This window comes from Neodiprion pinetum, chromosome 2 (assembly GCF_021155775.2).
Source record: "Neodiprion pinetum isolate iyNeoPine1 chromosome 2, iyNeoPine1.2, whole genome shotgun sequence".
Classification (NCBI taxonomy): Eukaryota; Metazoa; Arthropoda; class Insecta; order Hymenoptera; family Diprionidae; genus Neodiprion; species Neodiprion pinetum.
Window position 1 is genome coordinate 25,248,834 of NC_060233.1, and position 23,381 is coordinate 25,272,214.

The 23,381-nt window shown below is 37.2% G+C and overlaps 1 protein-coding gene and 1 long non-coding RNA gene across 2 annotated transcripts in view; one reads left to right on the forward strand and one right to left on the reverse strand.

The window, feature by feature from the left end:
• Positions 1-7,336: 7,336 nt before the first annotated feature.
• The window catches only part of LOC124211124 (uncharacterized), an 80,661-nt gene continuing 64,616 nt past the window's right edge, over positions 7,337-23,381 (forward strand). Inside the window, exon 1 of the long non-coding RNA XR_006881396.2 lies at positions 7,337-7,351. This is a non-coding gene — a long non-coding RNA (uncharacterized lncRNA). The remainder of the gene's footprint in view (positions 7,352-23,381) is intronic.
• On the reverse strand, positions 7,388-16,672 carry LOC124212093 (farnesol dehydrogenase-like). Its single transcript, XM_046611839.2, has 5 exons — positions 16,247-16,672; positions 12,686-12,812; positions 12,459-12,591; positions 10,956-11,108; positions 7,388-10,816 (listed from the first exon to the last, which is right to left on the reverse strand). The coding sequence occupies exons 1-5, from the start codon at positions 16,545-16,547 to the stop codon at positions 10,778-10,780; spliced, it is 753 nt and encodes a 250-aa protein (XP_046467795.1). The 5' UTR covers positions 16,548-16,672; the 3' UTR covers positions 7,388-10,777.

Below are 23,381 nucleotides of genomic sequence, written 5' to 3' on the forward strand. Positions count from 1 at the left end.
CTGGCATCCTAAAATCATCTTCGGATAGTTCCGATTCGTCGACGTTTGTATTGCTTGCCGTTGCAGTGGCTTTTGGAATCGACCGCGGATAAAGGGTGTTTTTGTTCATTCGTTTGTATTCGTCGGCCAGAGGTTCAAATATGACACAATTTTTTTTTCACTCTTTGGCCAGCTAGAAGTAACCCATTAACCGTCGGGGTTATCAACTTGTTACGAGTTTTCGTCTTGATCAAAATTACCGCGCTGAACGTACGCTCGCATTCACTGCCTAGTGGTCCTTTAGTGAAACGGACCGATGGTCGAACCGCGGGTCTTACGGAAAATATGGGGAATCGGTGCGAAAAAAAAAATATTAAAGCTAAACATCCGAAAGAAACGAGGAAAAATTCACATGTGATGCAGTGAAAGTGAAATTATAGTACGTTTACGGGTTATAGGACGGGTCCAATGTTACATAGTGCCAGCAGTGAAATTATGTGACATGTACTCTAATTATGTTACGGTTGGGAACACTGACATCAAGTGAGTTCGAGTTAGTGAGTTCTACGGTTTTCCGATTTTCATACTATTATTATAGCCCATGGTTAATGAACATCACGGTCGGTACAGAGCACGGTCTTATAGACAGGTCTGGGCATTCCGGCTGTAAAACCGTGCTCGAAAATGATGCCAATGTTGTGATTTTCGCCGCTAGCGCTAGTGAGGGAGAGGCCTACTCAGAATGCATACACCGACCTCGGAGATTGCAGCGCTCCGGTCTTTGGTGCACAAATTGAGAAACACAGACTTCAAGACGGTCACGCTGCGTTCATAGAAAGGGGCTTGGAGTGCCCAGACCTGTCTATAAGACCGTGGTACAGAGCTTATCGATGTTCAATATTATTACGAAGTGGCACATGCTGTTGGTAGACGGCGATAGCTAAGACAGGAGAGAAAAATAGATGTTAGTTCTGACCAGCCCCCTGACACTCACCACTGCTCGTATACTAAAAAAAGTGTGTGTGTCAGCTCCGACGCACGACTGGAGTTTACTCCTTACGAACGATAATTATGATATATATCGAATAGAAAAAGAGGGTAAATGAACGCATCTTCCAAAATGATAAGAGAAACAAACATATATCTGTGATTGTTCGGCATATTTATATTACTTCAAAAATTTCCAAATTTTGAGTGCATATTCGTAATAAGTGACCGCAAAAATCCTTGAGTACCAACTTTCGTTCCCGTCAAACGACTTTTTACATTTTCTGTCCGCCATATTGGATCCGCCATCTTGAATTTCTAACTTTTGAGTGCGGATTCGTAATCAGCGACCCTGAAAACCCCCGAGTACTAACTTTCGCTCTTGTCAAACGACTTTTTGCGTTTTGGTCCACCATATTGGATCCGCCATCTTGAGTTTCCAACTTTTCAGTGCGGATTCGTAATCAGCGACACCAAAAACCCTCGAGTACAAAATTCAAGTCGATAGTAAGTAAGGAATAATGTGTGCCGCTAAGGGTTAATATAAGTAATGAAAATAATATATAAATATAAAATATATTAAATCAATTAATCAAAAATAATACAAACACTAAATAAAAGATCTAGTTGTTCGTATTTGAAATGTATATTATTCATAAATGTAAACGATAAGCTTCCCAATTAACCACATCCATGTGTTTTTCGGATTCTTCTTCATTATCATCTAAATCAATTTCTTCCATATTTTCAAATATTTTGAGGTGAAAACGTCACGTCTTATAAATTCGTACGCAGGCACACAACACACACATACAAACATACGCACACATTCAACTCTCAGACCAGAGGTAGTGAACTATACAGTGAGACTACGAAGCACCGCACAAAGAGGAGACCCCGAGTATAGGATACGCTGTGTAATGTATTCCATCTCATTCTTTTGCACGTTCAATATATATGTTTGTCTCTTTCTATAACGCCTCAAGTTTTCGTGTTACACTTGATTTTACTCCTCATATAATTTCCGTACTGGGCCCTATAACTCAAATCGTTTCTCAAGGAGTAAACTCCAAAAATTGTACGCGTCTTGTCCCCGTTTTTTATTTCCTCTACGTGGCGCTAGTAGTAGACTTCTGACCACGGTCTTACATACAGGTCTGGCAACGAAGGTAGTGAGGGCAGAGATGAGTAGGGAGATCTCCAACGCTCGGCTTTTCGTGATACCAGCTAGATTGGAGCGTCGACGTGACACCTAGGCGGCCACGCACCGAAGGTGGCCCATTTCCGACCTGACACCTAGGCGGCCATGCACCGAAGGTGGCCCACAATCGTGTATATATAGATATACTCGGTCCCTCGAGCAAGTGGTTGCCAATCGCATCCTTGTCCCCGCTCGCACAGATGTTTCCAGGAATGCAAGAATTGGGATTTTTTTGTTTCAGTTATGAATGTCAGCGAATAAAAGTATCTCCAGATTTGATAAATCTTGGAATCAATTAGCGGACGCTGAACCAAATTAATTAACTATTCCCAGTCCGAATACTTTTTTTTTTTTTTTTAATATATATTATTTTTTTATCGATATGAAAATATGTGACGTCTGGTATTCTCGAATATTTGTGCACGCAGTCTATGGAAAAATATACGAAGCCAGCTCGATAACATTTATGCAAAATGTGCAATGGGCAAGTGGTTGGGGGAAATTTTTTTTTTCTCGAACTGAATCTTCCAGAGAAGCATCAGCGAATTCCAAGCAAGCTCCATAAACATACCGAGCAAACACGCGCTCGCGGACGTAGCTGTGGTGTGGCTGAGTGGATACCACATGAGGATGAATTTTCAATCACAGGTTTTTGCGCGAAGTTTTCCTGTATTTAAGTTAATTACTGCTGCCTTTGTTATAATACTGCATTCAAGTCTTAAACAAAACACTAAAAAATAAGTTAACCACTTAATGTAAAACAAAATGTTAGATCGAGCTTAAAATTTAAGCCGGAGTTACATAAACTAAGATAATTACAAGTGCAACATTGTAAATATTGTACATTTATTGTTCACCTAAATAAATATGGTTTCCTCCTCAAAAAAAAAAAAAAATGAGGATGGAGTGATGCGGGACACGGGTTCGATCGCAGTTCACTCTTTTTATTTTTTTTTAAATTCAATCCCGGCTTTTGTTTTAGTATTTTCGGAGAGAAAAAACAAATGAAAGAAAGAAAATTTCCAGAGCCGGTCGATTTTTTCCTTCTTTCCTTTTGCTTTTTGTTTTACTGAACCCACCCTTTTTGTAGTGGGGGTAACCCAGAAGAGAACAAATAATTGAAACAATAAAATTCCGAGTGTGAATCGATTTGTTCCTCGTTTTTGGCGCCTCTTTTTTAATAAGGAAAACTTTTGACAGTAATGAAAAATAGAGATTACTAAAAACAAATGTATTGTTTTTTAATAACACCGGCCCACAAAAAAAAAAAAAGTGGTCTGTACTTTTGACCGGACCTACCTATCTTTATGTATTTTGACGCCCTGAATCCGAATCTGGAGTCAGTTTTGCCCGTACACCCTCAAAATTTTGAGTAAATTGCAAAAGACCATAAAAATAGCCAAAAATTAGCAGTTTTGGTAAGAAAAAAATTTGTGGAACTATAGACCAAGTATGATTTTTATGCATTTTGGTCCGCTAAACCCAAATCTGAAGTTTATTCAACCATAAGCCTTTTAAAATTTAATTGGGTCAGTGTTATTAAAAAACAATACATTTGTTTTTAGTAATCTCTATTTTCCATTACTGTCAAAACTTTTCCTTAATAAAAAAAAACGCCCATTTTATATCAGTCTTGACGAGCATTTCTTAGGAATTTTGAGAGATGCGAGATCGGAACGACAAAATTAATTCAGTAGCAACAATGTATGGACCCCTCTCCTCTTCGGATATTGACAGCCAGTTAAGAGGCTTCACAGTGTTCAGTTTAGTGCCAGCAGCTCTCGAGGTATCAAGATGGTAAGTGAATTACATAATTATTTTACATGCATGCAAAAACCGGCAGGTTTGACGCTCGTCTATTTACTTTATAGATTAAAAAGAGAAAAAATGGGAAGGACCTGTAGTCGTATTTTATACTTTATTTAATTTTCCTTGAATTGTCAAACGTTTTTATTTTTGATTGTATAGGAAGAAGATGTGTGGGGAATTCCATTCTAGTGTCCAAGAATGTAGTACACATTTTCGATCGTTTTAACTTTTTTTTTTTTTGGGAAAACATGTTCCTCAATTTCCAAATTTCCTTAATTTTTTGGTATTCAAATCGATTCTTAACAATTTTGCGCACAGGTGGGATTTCTTTAATTATTTTTTCCTTAAACCTGAGGATATTTCCTATCTGAGATCACTGTCGATAGGCGAGATTCCGGAAATCATTAATTACCTTTTTTTCTAATTAAAAAGAAAATCACATAAGGCCACTAAGAGCTCGAAATGAAAATCTGAAAAAATGAGAGATGGTTTTTTGTATTCGAAGCCATTAACGTAAAAAATCCGTTTAACGACCATCCTAATACATATACATTTTATGTTGGGCATTCCACGTCAAATTTGCAACCCATGTACCTCACCCTCTTCGCTTTTGATAATTGTTTGGTATGATGTTGCAACCACGGTTTCAATCGACTTAAAACAGCGTCGGAATTTTTTGCAGATTTCTTTAGCCACCACTGAAATAGAAAAAAATTGAAAAACCAATTCCGAAAACGCTTCTTTCAAAATTCTGAAAAAATTCACACTGATTTTATAATTAAAAATATGATTCTTAAGCACGAGACGATAATGGGATCTCTACATTTACTATAGTTTTCGCAAGTTTTTAGTTTTCTTGGATCTTTGAATAACTTGAAAAAAAAGAATGAAATGGTATGAACTATATTCAGGCCTTCTGGCATTCCTCTAGATTTCAGAAAAATTGAAATCCATTAATAATAGAGAAATTTATGACCGAATAAATAAATAGCAACTCCAATTCCGGCATGAGAAAAAAAACTTGCTAGAAAAGTAGTGATGTGACTTATGTGATTTTCTTTTTAATTAGAAAAAAAGGTAATTAATGATTTCCGGAATCTCGCCTATCGACAGTGATCTCAGATAGGAAATATCCTCAGGTTTAGGGAAAAAATAATTAAAGAAATCCCACCTGTGCGCAAAATTGTTAAGAATCGATTTGAATACCAAAAAATTAAGGAAATTTGGAAATTGAGGGACATGTTTTCCCAAAAAAAAAAAAAGTTAAAACGATCGAAAATGTGTACTACATTCTTGGGCACTAGAATGGAATTCCCCACACATCTTCTTCCTATACAATCAAAAATAAAAACGTTTGACAATTCAAGGAAAATTAAATAAAGTATAAAATACGACTACAGGTCCTTCCCATTTTTTCTCTTTTTATTCTATAAAGTAAATAGACGAGCGTCAAACCTGCCGGTTTTTGCATGCATGTAAAATAATTATGTAATTCACTTACCATCTTGATACCTCGAGAGCTGCTGGCATTAAACTGAACACTGTGAAGCCTCTTAACTGGCTGTCAATATCCGAAGAGGAGAGGGGTCCATACATTGTTGCTACTGAATTAATTTTGTCGTTCCGATCTCGCATCTCTCAAAATTCCTAAGAAATGCTCGTCAAGACTGATATAAAATGGGCGTTTTTTTTTATTAAGGAAAAGTTTTGACAGTAATGGAAAATAGAGATTACTAAAAACAAATGTATTGTTTTTTAATAACACTGACCCAATTAAATTTTAAAAGGCTTATGGTTGAATAAACTTCAGATTTGGGTTTAGCGGACCAAAATGCATAAAAATCATACTTGGTCTATAGTTCCACAAATTTTTTTCTTACCAAAACTGCTAATTTTTGGCTATTTTTATGGTCTTTTGCAATTTACTCAAAATTTTGAGGGTGTACGGGCAAAACTGACTCCAGATTCGGATTCAGCGCGTCAAAATACATAAAGATAGGTAGGTCCGGTCAAAAGTACAGACCACTTTTTTTTTTTTTGTGGGCCGGTGTTATTAAAAAACAATACATTTGTTTTTAGTAATCTCTATTTTTCATTACTGTCAAAACTTTTCCTTATTAAAAAAGAGGCGCCAAAAACGAGGAACAAATCGATTCACACTCGGAATTTTATTGTGTCAATTATTTGTTCTCTTCTGGGTTACCCCCACTACAAAAAGGGTGGGTTCAGTAAAACAAAAAGCAAAAGGAAAGAAGGAAAAAATCGACCGGCTCTGGAAATTTTCTTTCTTTCATTTGTTTTTTCTCTCCGAAAATACTAAAACAAAAGCCGGGATTGAATTTAAAAAAAAATAAAAAGAGTGAACTGCGATCGAACCCGTGTCCCGCATCACTCCATCCTCATTTTTTTTTTTTTTTGAGGAGGAAACCATATTTATTTAGGTGAACAATAAATGTACAATATTTACAATGTTGCACTTGTAATTATCTTAGTTTATGTAACTCCGGCTTAAATTTTAAGCTCGATCTAACATTTTGTTTTACATTAAGTGGTTAACTTATTTTTTAGTGTTTTGTTTAAGACTTGAATGCAGTATTATAACAAAGGCAGCAGTAATTAACTTAAATACAGGAAAACTTCGCGCAAAAACCTGTGATTGAAAATTCATCCTCATGTGGTATCCACTCAGCCACACCACAGCTACGTCCGCGAGCGCGTGTTTGCTCGGTATGTTTATGGAGCTTGCTTGGAATTCGCTGATGCTTCTCTGGAAGATTCAGTTCGAGAAAAAAAAAATTTCCCCCAACCACTTGCCCATTGCACATTTTGCATAAATGTTATCGAGCTGGCTTCGTATATTTTTCCATAGACTGCGTGCACAAATATTCGAGAATACCAGACGTCACATATTTTCATATCAATAAAAAAATAATATATATTAAAAAAAAAAAAAAAAGTATTCGGACTGGGAATAGTTAATTAATTTGGTTCTGCGTCCGCTAATTGATTCCAAGATTTATCAAATCTGGAGATACTTTTATTCGCTGACATTCATAACTGAAACAAAAAAATCCCAATTCTTGCATTCCTGGAAACATCTGTGCGAGCGGGGACAAGGATGCGATTGGCAACCACTTGCTCGAGGGACCGAGTATATCTATATATACACGATTGTGGGCCACCTTCGGTGCATGGCCGCCTAGGTGTCAGGTCGGAAATGGGCCACCTTCGGTGCGTGGCCGCCTAGGTGTCACGTCGACGCTCCAATCTAGCTGGTATCACGAAAAGCCGAGCGTTGGAGATCTCCCTACTCATCTCTGGTTACAGCATCCCGAGACACGCGTGGGCAAAAAAATCAGTGAGAATGCGGCAAAAGTTTCGTATGACAATGAATGCTTTTCATGTAGAGCAAATATGACACGGTGTAAACCACGATCTTACATACAGGTCTGGCAACGAAGGTAGTGGGGGTGGTTCATTTCATGGCCGGTTATTTATCTCACTTCGTGGCCGCCAGGCCGGCGTTTTGATCGAGGGATGGATGATCAACGCGTGCGCAATGCAGCGCCAACCTAATAATAATATTATTATTGTTATTGCAAGTAATGAATCGTTAAGAATGAAAGTAGTTAATATAAATATTAGTATGATATAATTATTATGAATTATATATGTATGGAGACTAGAGGCAAAGAGTATCGTCTCCGTTTCCTATTTACAGCAGTCATTATCGAAATTTATGGTTTACTTATCAAGTTATGGAATACTTGCATCGCTTGCGTTTGAATTAATTTAGGCGGTGACCTAACCGAATAAACCACCAAGCTTGATTAAACCCCAAGCGGGGCTATAACTTAAATATTAGAAAAAAATGTAAACAAATTATCTATATCAATCTCGTTCATTTGAAGGAAAAGAAAATATAAATTTCATGTGTATGTACGAATAATAAATCTACGAAGGTAATAAATGAAATAAACGTATGTTGTTTAAAGAAACGGTGTTGTTTTCATTAGTTAACCAATTTCGATAATTTTTTACACCGCGGTACCGCACATGGTTTAACCACCTTTTTATTTAAAACGCAATAGCGTTTCACGCGTATGTAAGACCGTGAGTATGACGCACGCGCTGATTTTAGGTTATATGCTTCGTTTCAAGTATAATTTCGGTGGCACATTTTCATTCCTACCCTTGCCCTACCCCACGTACATCCCTAGATAGCAGCGCCACAACATGGCTATTTCAAACACTAAAAACCACGGATAACAAGAGAACCACGTCGCTCTGTAGAAAATTGGCTTCGTTGCCAGACCTGTATCAACGAAGATCGAGTCACATAGAAGCGTACGGCTTATGGGCCGCTTGAAGCAAAACTTTCTGCGACTCGTAAATCCGTAGGATGGCTCTACCATCGGTCGACAGTATAGCCATCCGACGCTCGCCTTAGGAAGCTCGTGCTCTCGGCGATTTGTACTCGGCGTGGAGCCATGGTGGGGGGCCACGCTGCTACATCGACCCTCCCCTTATTTCTCCGCCTCTCTTACCGCGCCGGCTTTTGTTTCTTTTTTTTATACATCAAATGATAGTATCTACACGCAATTAATAAATTGTGTGCAGTTGCTCACATTCGATTGAATAAAAAAAAAGTTTAAATAAAAAAAAATAAATAAAAAACGACGAAAAATCTATAAAGAAATACCAGGAGCAAGGTTCACGAAATCCATAAAAATATAGTACTATCTCTATTATGTATTCAGAAAAGCTGAAGCAAAAATTATAGTGCATGAATCGGCTGTCTCGGATATAATAGTCTCACAGCTCTCGAGAATGTACTTGTGATCACGTAAAATAAAAATAATCAATGCTTAAATCGGCAAAAGTATGACAGACATCATACCGACCCCCCACTCTGGGTTCATTATTGATCGGGCGCGAGAGAGAACGCACCATGGCTCCAAACGAGAGCGAGAGAGTTAGCACGATCACCCCAACTGCCGGTCGGAGCCAACCACGGACACTGTACGCATTAGTATAGAGCGCTGTACGTGAGCCGAAAAGCAAAGGCACCACTAGCGACACCTAGCTGTTGGGGTGATAGTTCGTCCGAGCACCCAACTTTTCTTGCTTCAAATAGCCTGCAGGCCGTACACTTCTATGTGACTCGATCTTCGTTGCCTGTATGCAAGACCGTGGTGTAAACCTCCGTGGAGTAAACCTGTAGTGGAATAAGGCTCCGGTCAAGCATCTCTAGACGCCAGGTTCGATTCCTGGCTCCGTCGTTAATTTTTCGAAATCACCAATTTTTCGAATTTACATTCTTTCAACAAATATTCTCTCGTAGATTAATGATTTGCACATCCGCATATCATTCAATAGACGGCATTGCTTGTCTTACGGGCTTCTCATCGGAAGCAAGGATTCAAAAAGGGTAAACACAACATCAACACATTAGAGTCTCCTTATACATCGTGCATGCAGAGAAGAAACTTCTTACTCACATTAACCCATAGACTTATAAAGATAGACTGAGCGCTCTTATGAGCCGCTTGAAGCAAACATTTAAAGGACAGAAATATGCCGGGAGCACTTCTTTCTCTCTCTGACGATATTTGTGGCGGGGATCGAGGCGGTAGAGGAGAATGAGGCGAAATTATGCGCCTATATCTATAGCTATTCCACTTCCACTGCTCCGTTGTCTCCCACCATGACGCCGATTGAAAAGAGAGAGCAGTACTCCCGGTATATCTCTACCCTTTATATGTAATTGTCAGTGTCTCTTATAGGAGCGCTCAGTCTATCTTTATAAGTCTATGGATTAACCTCGAAATATATGCGTGCTTCTATTTATTTCGTGAACGTCAGGACACTAAGGGAGCAACTCATTAAAGCTTGACCTCAAAAAATTGAGCAAAATTGGTCAAAACTGCTTAATGCGGTAATGTAAGTTTGATATTTTTTGGGCGAACGCGCATAGAAATTTTTGCCCACGTTATAGTGAAAAAAACTGGAACACGCGTGTCTTGACCTGTATAATCTAGGGACCTTGAGGATATATTTCAAGCCAGGAGTTCACCAGGTATGTACGTACATGTCAACCATGCGTTCACGAATGTCCGCTAGGTTATCAATGTACGGTCAATATACTCGTAGTCAGAAGTAGTCAAGCGAAACTGTGAAATATTTTTTCGTATCCTGTTACATTCACTTTGGCGATTTCTATACGATGTATAATTTTTGTTTTGACGTTGTCTCGACTTGATATTTTTCAGTATATTCGTCGATGTATGTTTGGCACAGCTTCGACTTTTGACTTATTGACAGTCATTATCACATCTTAGGCAGATATAGTGACCGTTTTGCCAACGCTAAGTCAAATTTTACATCTGTTGAGATTATACTGGCCAAGCTTAGTCAAGTGATAGTCGAAATTTCGACAAATGTACTACCTGGTTTACGTATTTGCTAATGTCTGTTACTCGTCCATTTTCATCGACAATGATAAGAATTCAGATCTTTGATATCATTAATGAGCAAATGAATTAGTTGGCCTAATTTATCCGCTTGTGTTTTTTCCTTTCTCGAAAATTTTTATTAATACAAAATCCATACAATACATATATTTATATGGGTGTATTCAATGACTTGCAAGTTTCTAGATTTACCCGCGTATTCGCATAATAAGCTCGCATGATGACCGTCGATTCGAGTTAAAATTATAAGTTGGAACGAATGCATTCGATCATGCCGTACGAGTATCCTGCGGTCACAGCTCCAGTTTCATAACCACCGGAAATTCGTTCATGATTCGCCAACTGGGCGTAATATCAGCTCACATACCTAAGAGATGAGAGCTTTGAGTGTGGATATAATTATGTATACATACGGACTGCAATGGAGACATTGAAACAATACTTCATAAGAAAACTGAGAAAGTGGCAAGTCGAAAATAATTAGCAATCTTATTATCGGTACATACTTGGAGATGCGGTGGAGTGCCTAATGCATAGACGATGGCGTTAGCTACATCTTCTGGATCCAATGTAGGTCGTTGACTGTAAACCGCCTCAGCCACTGCCTCGGTGGTGGCAACAGCCAAAAATTCTGTCTTGATAAGACCAGGACTGATGCTCTATAAAAGATTTTAATGGGTTTTAGGACCTTTATGGGACTAAATAGATTTCCCTGGTGGAAATAATTTCCACGTCAAACTACGAATTTCATTTCACGATTTTTCTACAAAAATTTCCACGATTAACTAGAGTAATTCGGTGACGTGCATAGTTTTGGCACAGAATTTTTCCGCAAAATATTATACTTTTTCATAGATGTTCGTAGATTTTTGTAATTTGCTCTAACCCGTTGAGTTCATTTGTCGTAGAAATGGATATATTTCTTGTACATTATTGTAGATTTTCGTGAAAAATTTTAATTTTCATTGGTTATCGTATTGGCGTAATTTATTTAACTTTTTGGTCTTGATATTCGTACAGAACCGTAGTTTTCTGTAGATTATTGTACGTTTGCGTAATTTATCGTAGTTTTTTTACACGTCTCTGTAATCCTATGGTCATAATTCCTGCGAAAGTTCATAATTTTTCGTGGATCATTGTATTTTTAGCTAAGTTTTTTCCCCTCATACTTGCCTAATTGAGATAAGATGAGTTCAAAAATATACAACAGATTCTTTAAATCCGTCTAGATCGTACTTATAACATGACACGATCAGTCTTCGGATATAGATCCAAATTCTGCTCAGTAATCTTGTCTGTAATAAGTTTTCCTTGTTAGAGACGTGCAACATCTAGCGGATGGTTTGGATCCAAAATTGTAATTAGTTTTCATAGAAAATTATACATATTCATAATTTTTCGTGAAAATTCGTAACTTTTTGTGGAGTTTGTACTTTTCGATGAATTTCTACGAGGTTCTACGAAGGCAAAAATTCCTAATGTTTGGATCCGAAATTGAAATTATCTTTCATAAGAAGTCGTAAACATTCATAATTGTTCATTAATCCGCGCAGTTTTCTACGAGATTCTAAGAAGAAAATTAAATCTACTTCCAATATGTCATTTTCAATAATTTTTCGTGAAAATTTGTATTTTTTTAATGAAAAATACTACTATTTTTCACGATTATCTACAACCTTCTACACTTTTTTAAGATTTCCTACTATTTTCTACGATTTTCTACAGTCGGTAATTTTTCGTAGTTTGATGTAGAAATTATTTTCGCCAGGGTTCGATTTCAACTAATTGCAGAATTAAGGTTTCAGGGATTTCAGCAAGTCCGTGTAATTTCAAAAATTTCGGAGATCTCGAAGTTTTACTGAATTCCAAACGATTTTACAAGATGCTGGAGATTTTAGAAAGATTTAAATGATTCTGAAGGATTTCAAAGCTTTAACAAGATTGGACGAGGTTTCAGTGATTTTGAGATATTTCATAATCTTCTTTGTGTACATCTTCTACCCACTTACCGTTATTTTGATTTTGGCGTTGGCTTTGATCAACTCTTTCCTCGTGACCTCCGTCATTGCTGTTACCGCGTATTTGCTACTTGGGTATAGACTGTACTTGTCGCTTACTTCGGGAACCCCATGACCCATAACACTGCAAAAAAATGTCAACGACTTATCGTCAACCAGAAGGTAACCAAGGACAACCAAGTCTCACCTCAAAGTGTCAGAGAACAAAGTAAACCAACCTATTGATGTTGATTATGTGACCGTCAACTTGACGCGCCTTCATGGAGCGTACAGCTTCCCTGGTGAAGATAGCGACTGCCAGGACATTGACGTTCAAAATCCGCCGAAATCCCTCCGTATCTCCGTCTGTAAGGTGATTTGATATTGGGTTCAAAAATAATACTGTGCCTCAGTAAGTCAGGGCCAGTTAATTAACAACAGCTGACTTGAACCATATGATCGAATGCAGACCTCGATAGATAGAAATTGCAAATCATCCGAATATCGAGTATGCCATTTTTGAACTCATATTTGACAGGGCTTGTGCAAAAAGGGTAAAAGTTCCAAATTTAATAAATTTGAACTAAGCATGATTTCATACACTTGAAACTGCCCTGTTTCAGTGAAACAATCGTTTGTGCTAGTTAAAGTCCGTCTGGGCCATCTTGTGCGCATCATTGTAGCTGCAGGTAGCTGGAAAAGTTCCAATCGCGTGATGCGAAAGTGGTACAAGTGCACTTGGAGCATCTTTCCCCTGGTTAAATTTTTTACGCCAAACTACGAAACTTTTCTACGATTTTCTACTTCGTTTCGAACAATTTCGTAGTTTCATCGTGGAATTTTCCAAAGAGTATCAGACTTTTACGTAATTTATCGCAGTTTTTTTACTTCTCTATAATTCTGTGCATGGTCATAATTTCTGTGAAAGTTCATCATTTCTGATAGATTATTGTATCTCTAGCTAAGTTTTTTTATCAATAGACTCACCTAATTGAGAGAACATGATATCAAAAATATACGACAGATTCTCTAAATCCTTCTAGATCGTACTCAAAAGATAAGAAGATCAATCTTCAGAAATACACCAAAATTTTGCTCGGTACTTAAGTTGTCTGCAACAAGTTTTCCTTGTGAGAGTGATGCGACATCTAGCGGATGGCTCGGGTCCGAAATTGTAATTAGTTTTCACAGAAAATTGTGAATTTTCATAATTATTAATAGAAAGTATTTTTCTATAAACTGCAACGCGGTTCTACGCAGATAACTTTGTAATGTTTTGGTCCGAAAATGAAATCATCTTTCATAAAAAGTTGTAGGCATTCATAATTTTTCGTTAAGACTCGTAGTTTTCTACGAAATTCTGCGAATAAAATTAAATCTACTTCCAATATGGAATTTTCATTACTTCTCGTAGAAAGTCATAAATATTCATAATTGTTCGTTAATTTACATGGTTTTCTACGAAATTCTACGAAAAAAATTAAATCTACTTTCAACATGCAATTTTCATAATTGTTCATAGAAATTTGTTCATCGATTTTTCACGATTATCTACAATCTTTTAAGATTTTCTGCGACCGCCAATTTTTCGTAGTTTGACGTATAAATTATTTTCGCCAGAGTCCTCAAGTCCGGTCGAACTCATAATTCTAGGTATTATTTTAATGAAACGTATAGCTGGATCAACTATGTCGATATTAACAATGTTTTTAAACGCCTCAAATAGTCAACTTGACTGTGCAGAATGGTCGAATGAACTATACAGAATGAACAAAATAACTATTTTTACAGTTAAAATTACTACTATCGTTTAATGGTCAAATACCCGACATTCCTTCTCCTACAAGGAAAGGTATCGGGGTGCCCCCCCCCGCCATTTCATTTTTAGGATATGTTATTCTCAATCGAAATATAAGCGATCCGTATTTTTTTATCGGCGGAAAATCGGCTTAAAGGAGTGAAATCAACCCCCAAAGTTGGAAATCCCCGGTGGTCGTTTTCCAGTTTCTCATGAAAATGTTGAGATATTTGAATGAAACCAATTGGAGGATAATTCTTAGGGCAAATAATGAAAAATGCATTCTGTCCGATTACGAAAGGGTTAAATGGTAAAAAATCATAAAAGTTTTAAATTACGAATTATTTATAACTAAAAAACTATTGCATGTTTTTTAATTCAATTATTTGCATTTGAAAGAACAGATAATAGATCGTGACACGTGATTTTGAGTTTTTCGTGCAAAATGAAATAAAATACGCCCCTGTCTACCTCATTAATTGTATTCGGTTTATAAAGCTAACAATATCACATTGCTGTATTTTCGTGTTATCCATTATGTGATGAATATAAAATTTCAAAGTCAGAATCGGTTCCAGTGATCTCACAAATCCTTGAAATACCGGGCGCCACAAGATTCCACGACTGCCAAATCAACTCTGCCAGAAGGCGGTCGGAAATTTGGGAGGATAGTTTTTGTCATTAATGCAACCAAATGTTATCTGAACGAATAAGTACCTTAATTGTTGCTTAAAAAGAGCTTTGTAATATTAAATAAGATGAACTGAAGCAAAATAGTACCAATTTGATGGGTTTTGGGTTGCGCGTGTATGGGGGTAATTCACCTTCTGTGTGATATTATTTCGAAAAACGCAAAAACATGTATCCCCTATTTTTTTCTACGATGAAGAATAGCATATTCTAAAATGAACGAAATCGGGGGGGCTTGATACCTAGACTGGGCCAAAAAAATTGACTATTTTTTTTTTTGAAAAATATATTGAGAATATCATTCAGTATGGCAAAAAAAAATTTCATGAAATTTTAAGCCCTTAATATTAACTTTGAGAGGTCTATCATCGCTATTTTTGATTTTTAGTAATAATTTGATGTTTTACGTCAGAACTGTCGAAATATTGAAGTGAAAAAATTTATGTTCACTTATCCCTTTATAAAATTAAATTCCCTACAAAAAAGGTCTGATTATAGATTTTTGTCAGAGAAGCCGTTTCCGAGTAATGAAGCTTAATAAATTGATGTAATTTCTCGATTAATTCTCGATTAATTCTCGATTAATTCTCGAGAAACCGTTTCCGAGTAATTAAGCTTAATAAATTGATATAATTTCTCGATTAATTCTCGATTAATTCTCGATTAATTCTCGAGAAATTATATCAATTTATTAGGCTTAATTACTCGGAAACGGCTTGTCTGACAAAAATCTATAATCAGACCTTTTTTGTAGGGAATTTAATTTTATAAAGGGATAAGTGAACATAAATTTTTTCACTTCAATATTTCGACAGTTCTGACGTAAAACATCAAATTATTACTAAAAATCAAAAATAGCGATGATAGACCTCTTAAAGTTAATATTAAGGGCTTAAAATTTCATGAAATTTTTTTTTTGCCATACTGAATGATATTCTCAATATATTTTTCAAAAAAAAAAATAGTCAATTTTTTTGCCCCAGTCTATTGATACCTTTCCTTGTCAGTGTAGTCGGATGATGTTTTCGCAATACATAGGGAATTTCACAAGCTCCTTAAAAATTCCAATTTTTTCAAGAACGGCCAATAACGGGTGGAAATATTTAATTAAAAATAACTTTCAAAAATTTGACTCCGATTTTTTCACCAAAAATAACTCATGATTGAAATCACAAAACACAAGTCTCTTTAATTGTATCAAAAAATGAGACAGTTTGCTTTTAGATGATTCGAAAATTTGTTCATAGACGACTGCATAGCTTCATAATATGGTCTCAGCTAGTTGCAGTAATGAAAACCGCGTTCTGCTTACCGGAAATTGATGCAAAATGAGCCATCGCAGCGTTATTAACGAGGATGTCGATGCCTCCGAGTGTTTTCTTGATCCATTCGACGACTTCCAGGATTTCTTCTTCCTTGGTGACGTCGCATTTTTTCGCCCAGAGCTTGCCTTTCGCGTCCTGTAGCTTTTCACCAAGTTTTTCGATCTTCTCCACTCGCCTGGCTATGCCGACAACAGTAAGACCCTCTCGAACGAGAGTCTCAACCGTGGCAGCGCCGACTCCAGCACTAGCTCCGGTAACAAGAGCGATTTTTCCTGCCCACCGATCCATCGCAAATTTAAAAATAACACCTTTTACCCGTACAACTAAACATATGACAATTCTACGACTGGCTGGAGAGTTACTGCGCTCGTTTTATATATTATAGCTAGGTATACTGCTCGTCAGCCACACTGCTCATAATACAGAATCCCCTTCTTATAGGCTACAACAGTAGATACTGTATAATAATAATAACAATTCCGTCGACTGCACTGTATTGTGTAAAATATCGCTGCGTCACTAATTCAATTAGAAGGCTACGAGTTTTTCTCAAACAGAAAAGTCATGTCGATTTATACCGACACATTTTATACTTTGTCGGGTTAAAATATCATAGAATCAGGATAGTTAAAGGTAGGTATTATTTTCAGTATTAAACGTAAAGACATTTGCTGCCTCGACTCCAATCATTGGTGGACTATATTTATTTTGTGCTATTCATATTGCCAGTGAAAAGGAAACTACTTGAATTTGAAAATGAATTTCTTCACTTAGACATCCGTTTTAAAATATTTTTACAAAACAGATTTTTTAGTTCCAATTTACAAGAAATCATTTAAAAAACTTGGGGATTACCATAATTACGATCCTCAACGTGGTGTAAATCTATAAACGTCACCTAATCGACACTACCTAATGTTCGGTTACTTTCGGCTATCAAATGTAATGGCCTGCACAAAAAGTTTTCAATAATTGCTGGTTCAAAGATGTTTTGACAAATTGGGTATGTGAATTGTCACCGACTATATATCCTGAGGAAAATGATTTCTAGTATTTACTTCAAATTTTTAGAGAAATTAGAACATTCCGTACAATTTTGTGCAAAATTATTTTCGTACAAAATTGTAAATATGCATAGTTTTTAATAAAAACTTGTAGATTTTCATGTAAATTTGTATTTTTTCAGTAAAAAATCTACAAGACACTACAATTTTTAAAGAAGATTAACAATTCTTTGTGAAAAACTATGCGTATTTACAATTTTGTACGAAATAAGAAAAAAATTCCAATTTCTGTAAAAATTTTCACCAGGGTATAATTGGAAGTTTTCAGATAATTTTTCACACGCATTGTTCAATATTACGAAACGTCTTCGGTTTAGATGATCAACAGACTATCAGAAATCCAGCACAGCTCTCGTCAAACACTTTAAAAATATCGATAACTTCAATAAGCCTCTATGAACGCTTGTCGAGTAGTCATATTGCTCAATATGATGAAACATTGCAGAAAATTATTATACCTACTGCCTGAGATTATAAATTGGCATTTTTCGGCTGCGGTAGTATATTCGCATATATGAACTACTAAAGAGACACAGGTTTTGTTCGAGATAAAAGCTGCGTCGGACAGCGCCGTCTCAGTCAACCGAGAGCCCCGGGCGAGATATTCTTCAGCACCCTATATTTTTTATTATTAACGAGCATTTTACTCACGAAGCGCGAACAAAATCAGTGTTCTCGGCCAAGAAAAGGGCGCCTATTATATTCAGGGCCTAAAATTATGGTATCTTATGAAATTAATTGTAAAAATGAAATAATCCGTGTGGTATTGAATTAAATTCATACAGGGTGTCCCAAAACTTCTAGGACAGCTAAATAACTTAAAAACTTTGAACCGCAGAAAAAATCTTGGATCCTGAGGTTATAGGATTTTTCCCTAATCACACGATCGTGAATTTAAATGAAAGAGACAAATAGCAATTATTATCAGCTACACACTTTAGATCGGCGATCGCCCAATTTTCAAGTTTTTCTTCTTGTTATGTGGTGGCGTTATTATTACTTACCTGATTGATTCCTAGGTCAAGGTGCTGTGCTAGCGCGCGGCACTCGTTGGCCTTGGTACCTCGGATGATTAGGTTGCCCTCCGACTAAATCCGGCGTTGGCACTGATAAAGCAGTGATAGACTTGTGACGTCAAATCACTTCATGTACAAATTAATCAGGCGATGAAAACGTCTATTTCGACCGCCTATACAACACACATAGCGAAACTACATTCCCAGAACGTATTTTTTCAATATTTTTCTCACGTCTGAACAGAATATAGCGGAGACCAGGGCTTGCCGTAACATTTTTTGCCAAAATCTAAATATCTCACGTATGTCGTGAGATATTTACAATTTATTTACTGCATATCGTTTTGTGGTTAGTCCAGTATTATCACATATTTCCATGATATGCGGTGATCCAAGAAAATAAAGTTATTGTACTTCATTCTGCTTCTGGTGTGCTATTATTTTTGACCCTGCTTAGAGATCAGAAGTAACAGCGGCAAAGAGTATTGATCATGTTTATCCACACGAACCTTATTTATAAATTCCGAACTCTACAAAACATTGTACATTGGTCAGTAGAAACATCAAATTTGTATCGACGGTTTTTTTAATAATAATAATAATCCTTTATTTATTATAATTATATTTGCAATACATTTAATTAACAGTAGAGTAGAGCTGGGGGTTGGCAGTGGTAGGTAGAAACACCTGCATTTGCACGACAGACAAGGGAAACTGCCGAAAACCTTGTCCAGATGAAGCCGGACCCGAGTCCAACGCACCGACCAGCAACCCGGCGCCTGAATGGTGTGACCCGTCTTACATTTTTGCAAGATACCGTTCAGGACCTGATTGACAGACGGGGGATTTGAAGTCGTGTGAGGTCCATAAAGTTAGCAACCGAAGTCAATATAATTGACCGAAAGCAGTTTAAGTCTTTCGAGATTTTAGAAATGTTTAAATTTCATTACTTTAAGTCGAGGTTTGAGTAATACGTGGAGCGCACGTTTCTGATGTTTCTCATTATATGATGTTTCTCAGATTTTTTGCATAGTTCTGCAAACCAAAACATATCGTTGGTAATAGTTAGTACTGGTAATTTTTCTCAAAGTTGAGCTAATCGTTGAACGCAGAAGACTAAGCTTCTGAAAAATTTTGCAACCGGCTTCTACTTTTTCTGATACATGTATATTAAATTCCAAAGCCACGTGCCTGTACTTTGTGAGCTGACGCATTTTTCACTTAACAACAATAAAAATCTATTACGCGGACTTATAACACTAAATATTCCGAAAAAATATTTTTATATGATATGGATGATTATGGTTTGTGACAAAGTGATCTGTATGTTCAATTTTACATTCGTGCAAATGGAATCTCGGGTTACCTTCTTGCTATACTACTTTCGATTACCGTGTTCGGTACTCTTTTTATTGCAGGTGGCTACAAACCACATGTCTCTTTTTTAACAGCTTCTTAAACTTTTTCAACTGCACCTTTCGGACACGTAACAATGTAGTTAATTCTCACCTCTCGAAATTAGACAAATGTGCAACAGTGCAAGGTATAACTATGTAGCAGATTATAACTATGAGTACCTTTTGATAACGATAGTACGTACAGCCGACAGGATAAAAATTGACTTTGTGGATAATGTTGCGTTGGAAACAGGATCTAATAATCTGAAAGCTATCGGACGATTTCCCTTGAAAATCAGTCATTGACAAACAGCCGTTGATTTTTCAATAATGTTATTTATATCATTCTGAACATTACAATATTTGTCCTGTGGAAGTCAGATTTTTCCGTCCTTTTTAGCACATTGAGAAACTATGAATTGACAATAATTACTATTTAGCATTTCAACAATTGAGAAGAAAAATATGGTTTGATATTTACGTCAATATTATGCTAAAGGTAAAAATTTTTTTTGAGTTATGTTTCGTCAGATTTCCAAAAAGTTGTAGGACTGAACGACAATGTTAACAGCTTATCAAAATATAAAATGAACCCACAAGACTTTCATTTTCATTTCAGTTAATTTGTAACGAATCTCATGATAGATTCATTTTCATTATTCATTTTCACATGTATTCAAGAACTTGCGTAATTTTTCTTAATTAAAACCCAATTACCGCTTCCAAATTTTTGGAAAACTCTTAAAATAGGCCTTCGACATATCTTCAACGTGCTTCTAGCAAAGAGAAAAATATTTCAGAAATTTTCGGTCATTTTCAAAACTTGAGACATTGAATTTTTCAATTCATGATTTAAAAAATGCCCTACAAAGCACAAAAATTTCTCCGTAGGAACATTCCTGAAACGATTAGAACTGAAAATGAAGTAGTTCAAAATTTTTTAAAAATATTTGCAGCTAAAAGTTGGTTACGTAAAAAATCGCATCTTCGAGATGCGACTGTCACCTATAAAAAATTTGATATTGTCAGGTAAATATAAACGATACAGATTCATGTATTTGATTGACACTTATATTTTCGTTGCATAATTTAGGCATACATAATATTTGTTGTACGGGATTTTCTCAACTCCTCAGTTTATGTAATTATTCATTTATTTATGTATGTTGATATGTATCCTTGCATATATCAATGAACATATATCGTTCTATATTATATAAAGATATCGCCGCCGCCGCCGCCGCCCCTGCCGTGTCAAGAATCCCGAACCTACCCGAACTTAGCCGAACCTATCCGAAAATACCCGAACCCAAACTACACACACATAACCATACATCCCCGAACCTACCCGAACTTGCCTGAATCTATCCGGAAATACCCGAACCTAACCCACGCACACACACAACCTATTGTCGAGTGACCTTCGAAAATACCCGAACTGGACCCCCTACACTCACCACTGCTCGTATACTAAAAAATTGTATGGCCCGTATTCATAGTCAGTTCTTAAATTTAAGCACGGTCTTCAGACCCTGAAGTCCTATCTCAAGTCATGGTAAACGAGGACTTAAGACCGTGCTTAAATTTAAGAACTGACTATGAATACGGGCCTATGCGTTTTGTCCTCGTTTTTTAGTTCCTCTACGTGAGGCTAGTAGACTTCTGACACGATCGCTGCCCTCGCTGACCGCACGCAAGCTTGTCAGACAACTACTAGCGCCCCTAGTGGTGGAGATTGGCGGCAGAATCAAGGGACATTTTGTGAACCACTTTTAGCAGCCTGTGTCAGGGGGCTGGGGTAGAACGCTTATGGAAGCACTGGATTAGATCGTAATCCCGTCACTACTCGTCTCTGCGATCTATCCAGCTACTGCGTATTCTCAAACTTAACCTCAAAATCGCCATGTCGTATATTGTGCTCTGTTGTGCTCTCATACGTTGTGTCTTGCTTTTGTTGTGCTTAAAAATAGAATTAAGTAAAAAGAAAAAATACATTTTTGAAAAATTGGCGAAAATGCCAAGACGGTGCACGGTTCCTCATTGCACTACCGGCCGCAAAGCCGATAATGCAAAGGTGTCGTTCTTCCGGGTGCCTAATGACAATGTTTTGCGCGAGAAATGGAAACACGCAATTCCAGGTGTCATAAAGTTGGAATGGTCAGAGGTTTCGTAAACCAAGCATTTGCGTTTTACTGCGTGTTATAATAGTCTACAATAATATCAAAAACGAGAAATATACATTGCGGTGACAGAGATTGAAAAGCTAGCGCTGCCTCTACCTCACTTCCCCCACCCATCGTCATCGCGCCGGAGCTTAGGTCGCAGCGATCACAGTGGGCAATACATGAACTACACGTCTGGCATCCATAAGCGAACTACCCACACGACGGGAGTTTCCAGACCTGGGGCTGGATTCTGAACATCAAGCAGCGTTCCCAACCCCGTCGATCAGAATTATGTGGCCAGGGCCGTAGCATTATCGTACGCATAAGAAAATTCTAGTACTTTTCGGAAAACCTGAAAAACGTAAAACTCATTGATTGAAAAGAAACAAAAAGCACTGTAAACACTCAAATTCAACTTTTTATTAAAATAACGTCTTTTTTTCAACGAAAATACTTTATATTATTCTGGCATCCTAAAATCATCTTCGGATAGTTCCGATTCGTCGACGTTTGTATTGCTTGCCGTTGCAGTGGCTTTTGGAATCGACCGCGGATAAAGGGTGTTTTTGTTCATTCGTTTGTATTCGTCGGCCAGAGGTTCAAATATGACACAATTTTTTTTTCACTCTTTGGCCAGCTAGAAGTAACCCATTAACCGTCGGGGTTATCAACTTGTTACGAGTTTTCGTCTTGATCAAAATTACCGCGCTGAACGTACGCTCGCATTCACTGCCTAGTGGTCCTTTAGTGAAACGGACCGATGGTCGAACCGCGGGTCTTACGGAAAATATGGGGAATCGGTGCGAAAAAAAAAATATTAAAGCTAAACATCCGAAAGAAACGAGGAAAAATTCACATGTGATGCAGTGAAAGTGAAATTATAGTACGTTTACGGGTTATAGGACGGGTCCAATGTTACATAGTGCCAGCAGTGAAATTATGTGACATGTACTCTAATTATGTTACGGTTGGGAACACTGACATCAAGTGAGTTCGAGTTAGTGAGTTCTACGGTTTTCCGATTTTCATACTATTATTATAGCCCATGGTTAATGAACATCACGGTCGGTACAGAGCACGGTCTTATAGACAGGTCTGGGCATTCCGGCTGTAAAACCGTGCTCGAAAATGATGCCAATGTTGTGATTTTCGCCGCTAGCGCTAGTGAGGGAGAGGCCTACTCAGAATGCATACACCGACCTCGGAGATTGCAGCGCTCCGGTCTTTGGTGCACAAATTGAGAAACACAGACTTCAAGACGGTCACGCTGCGTTCATAGAAAGGGGCTTGGAGTGCCCAGACCTGTCTATAAGACCGTGGTACAGAGCTTATCGATGTTCAATATTATTACGAAGTGGCACATGCTGTTGGTAGACGGCGATAGCTAAGACAGGAGAGAAAAATAGATGTTAGTTCTGACCAGCCCCCTGACACTCACCACTGCTCGTATACTAAAAAAAGTGTGTGTGTCAGCTCCGAC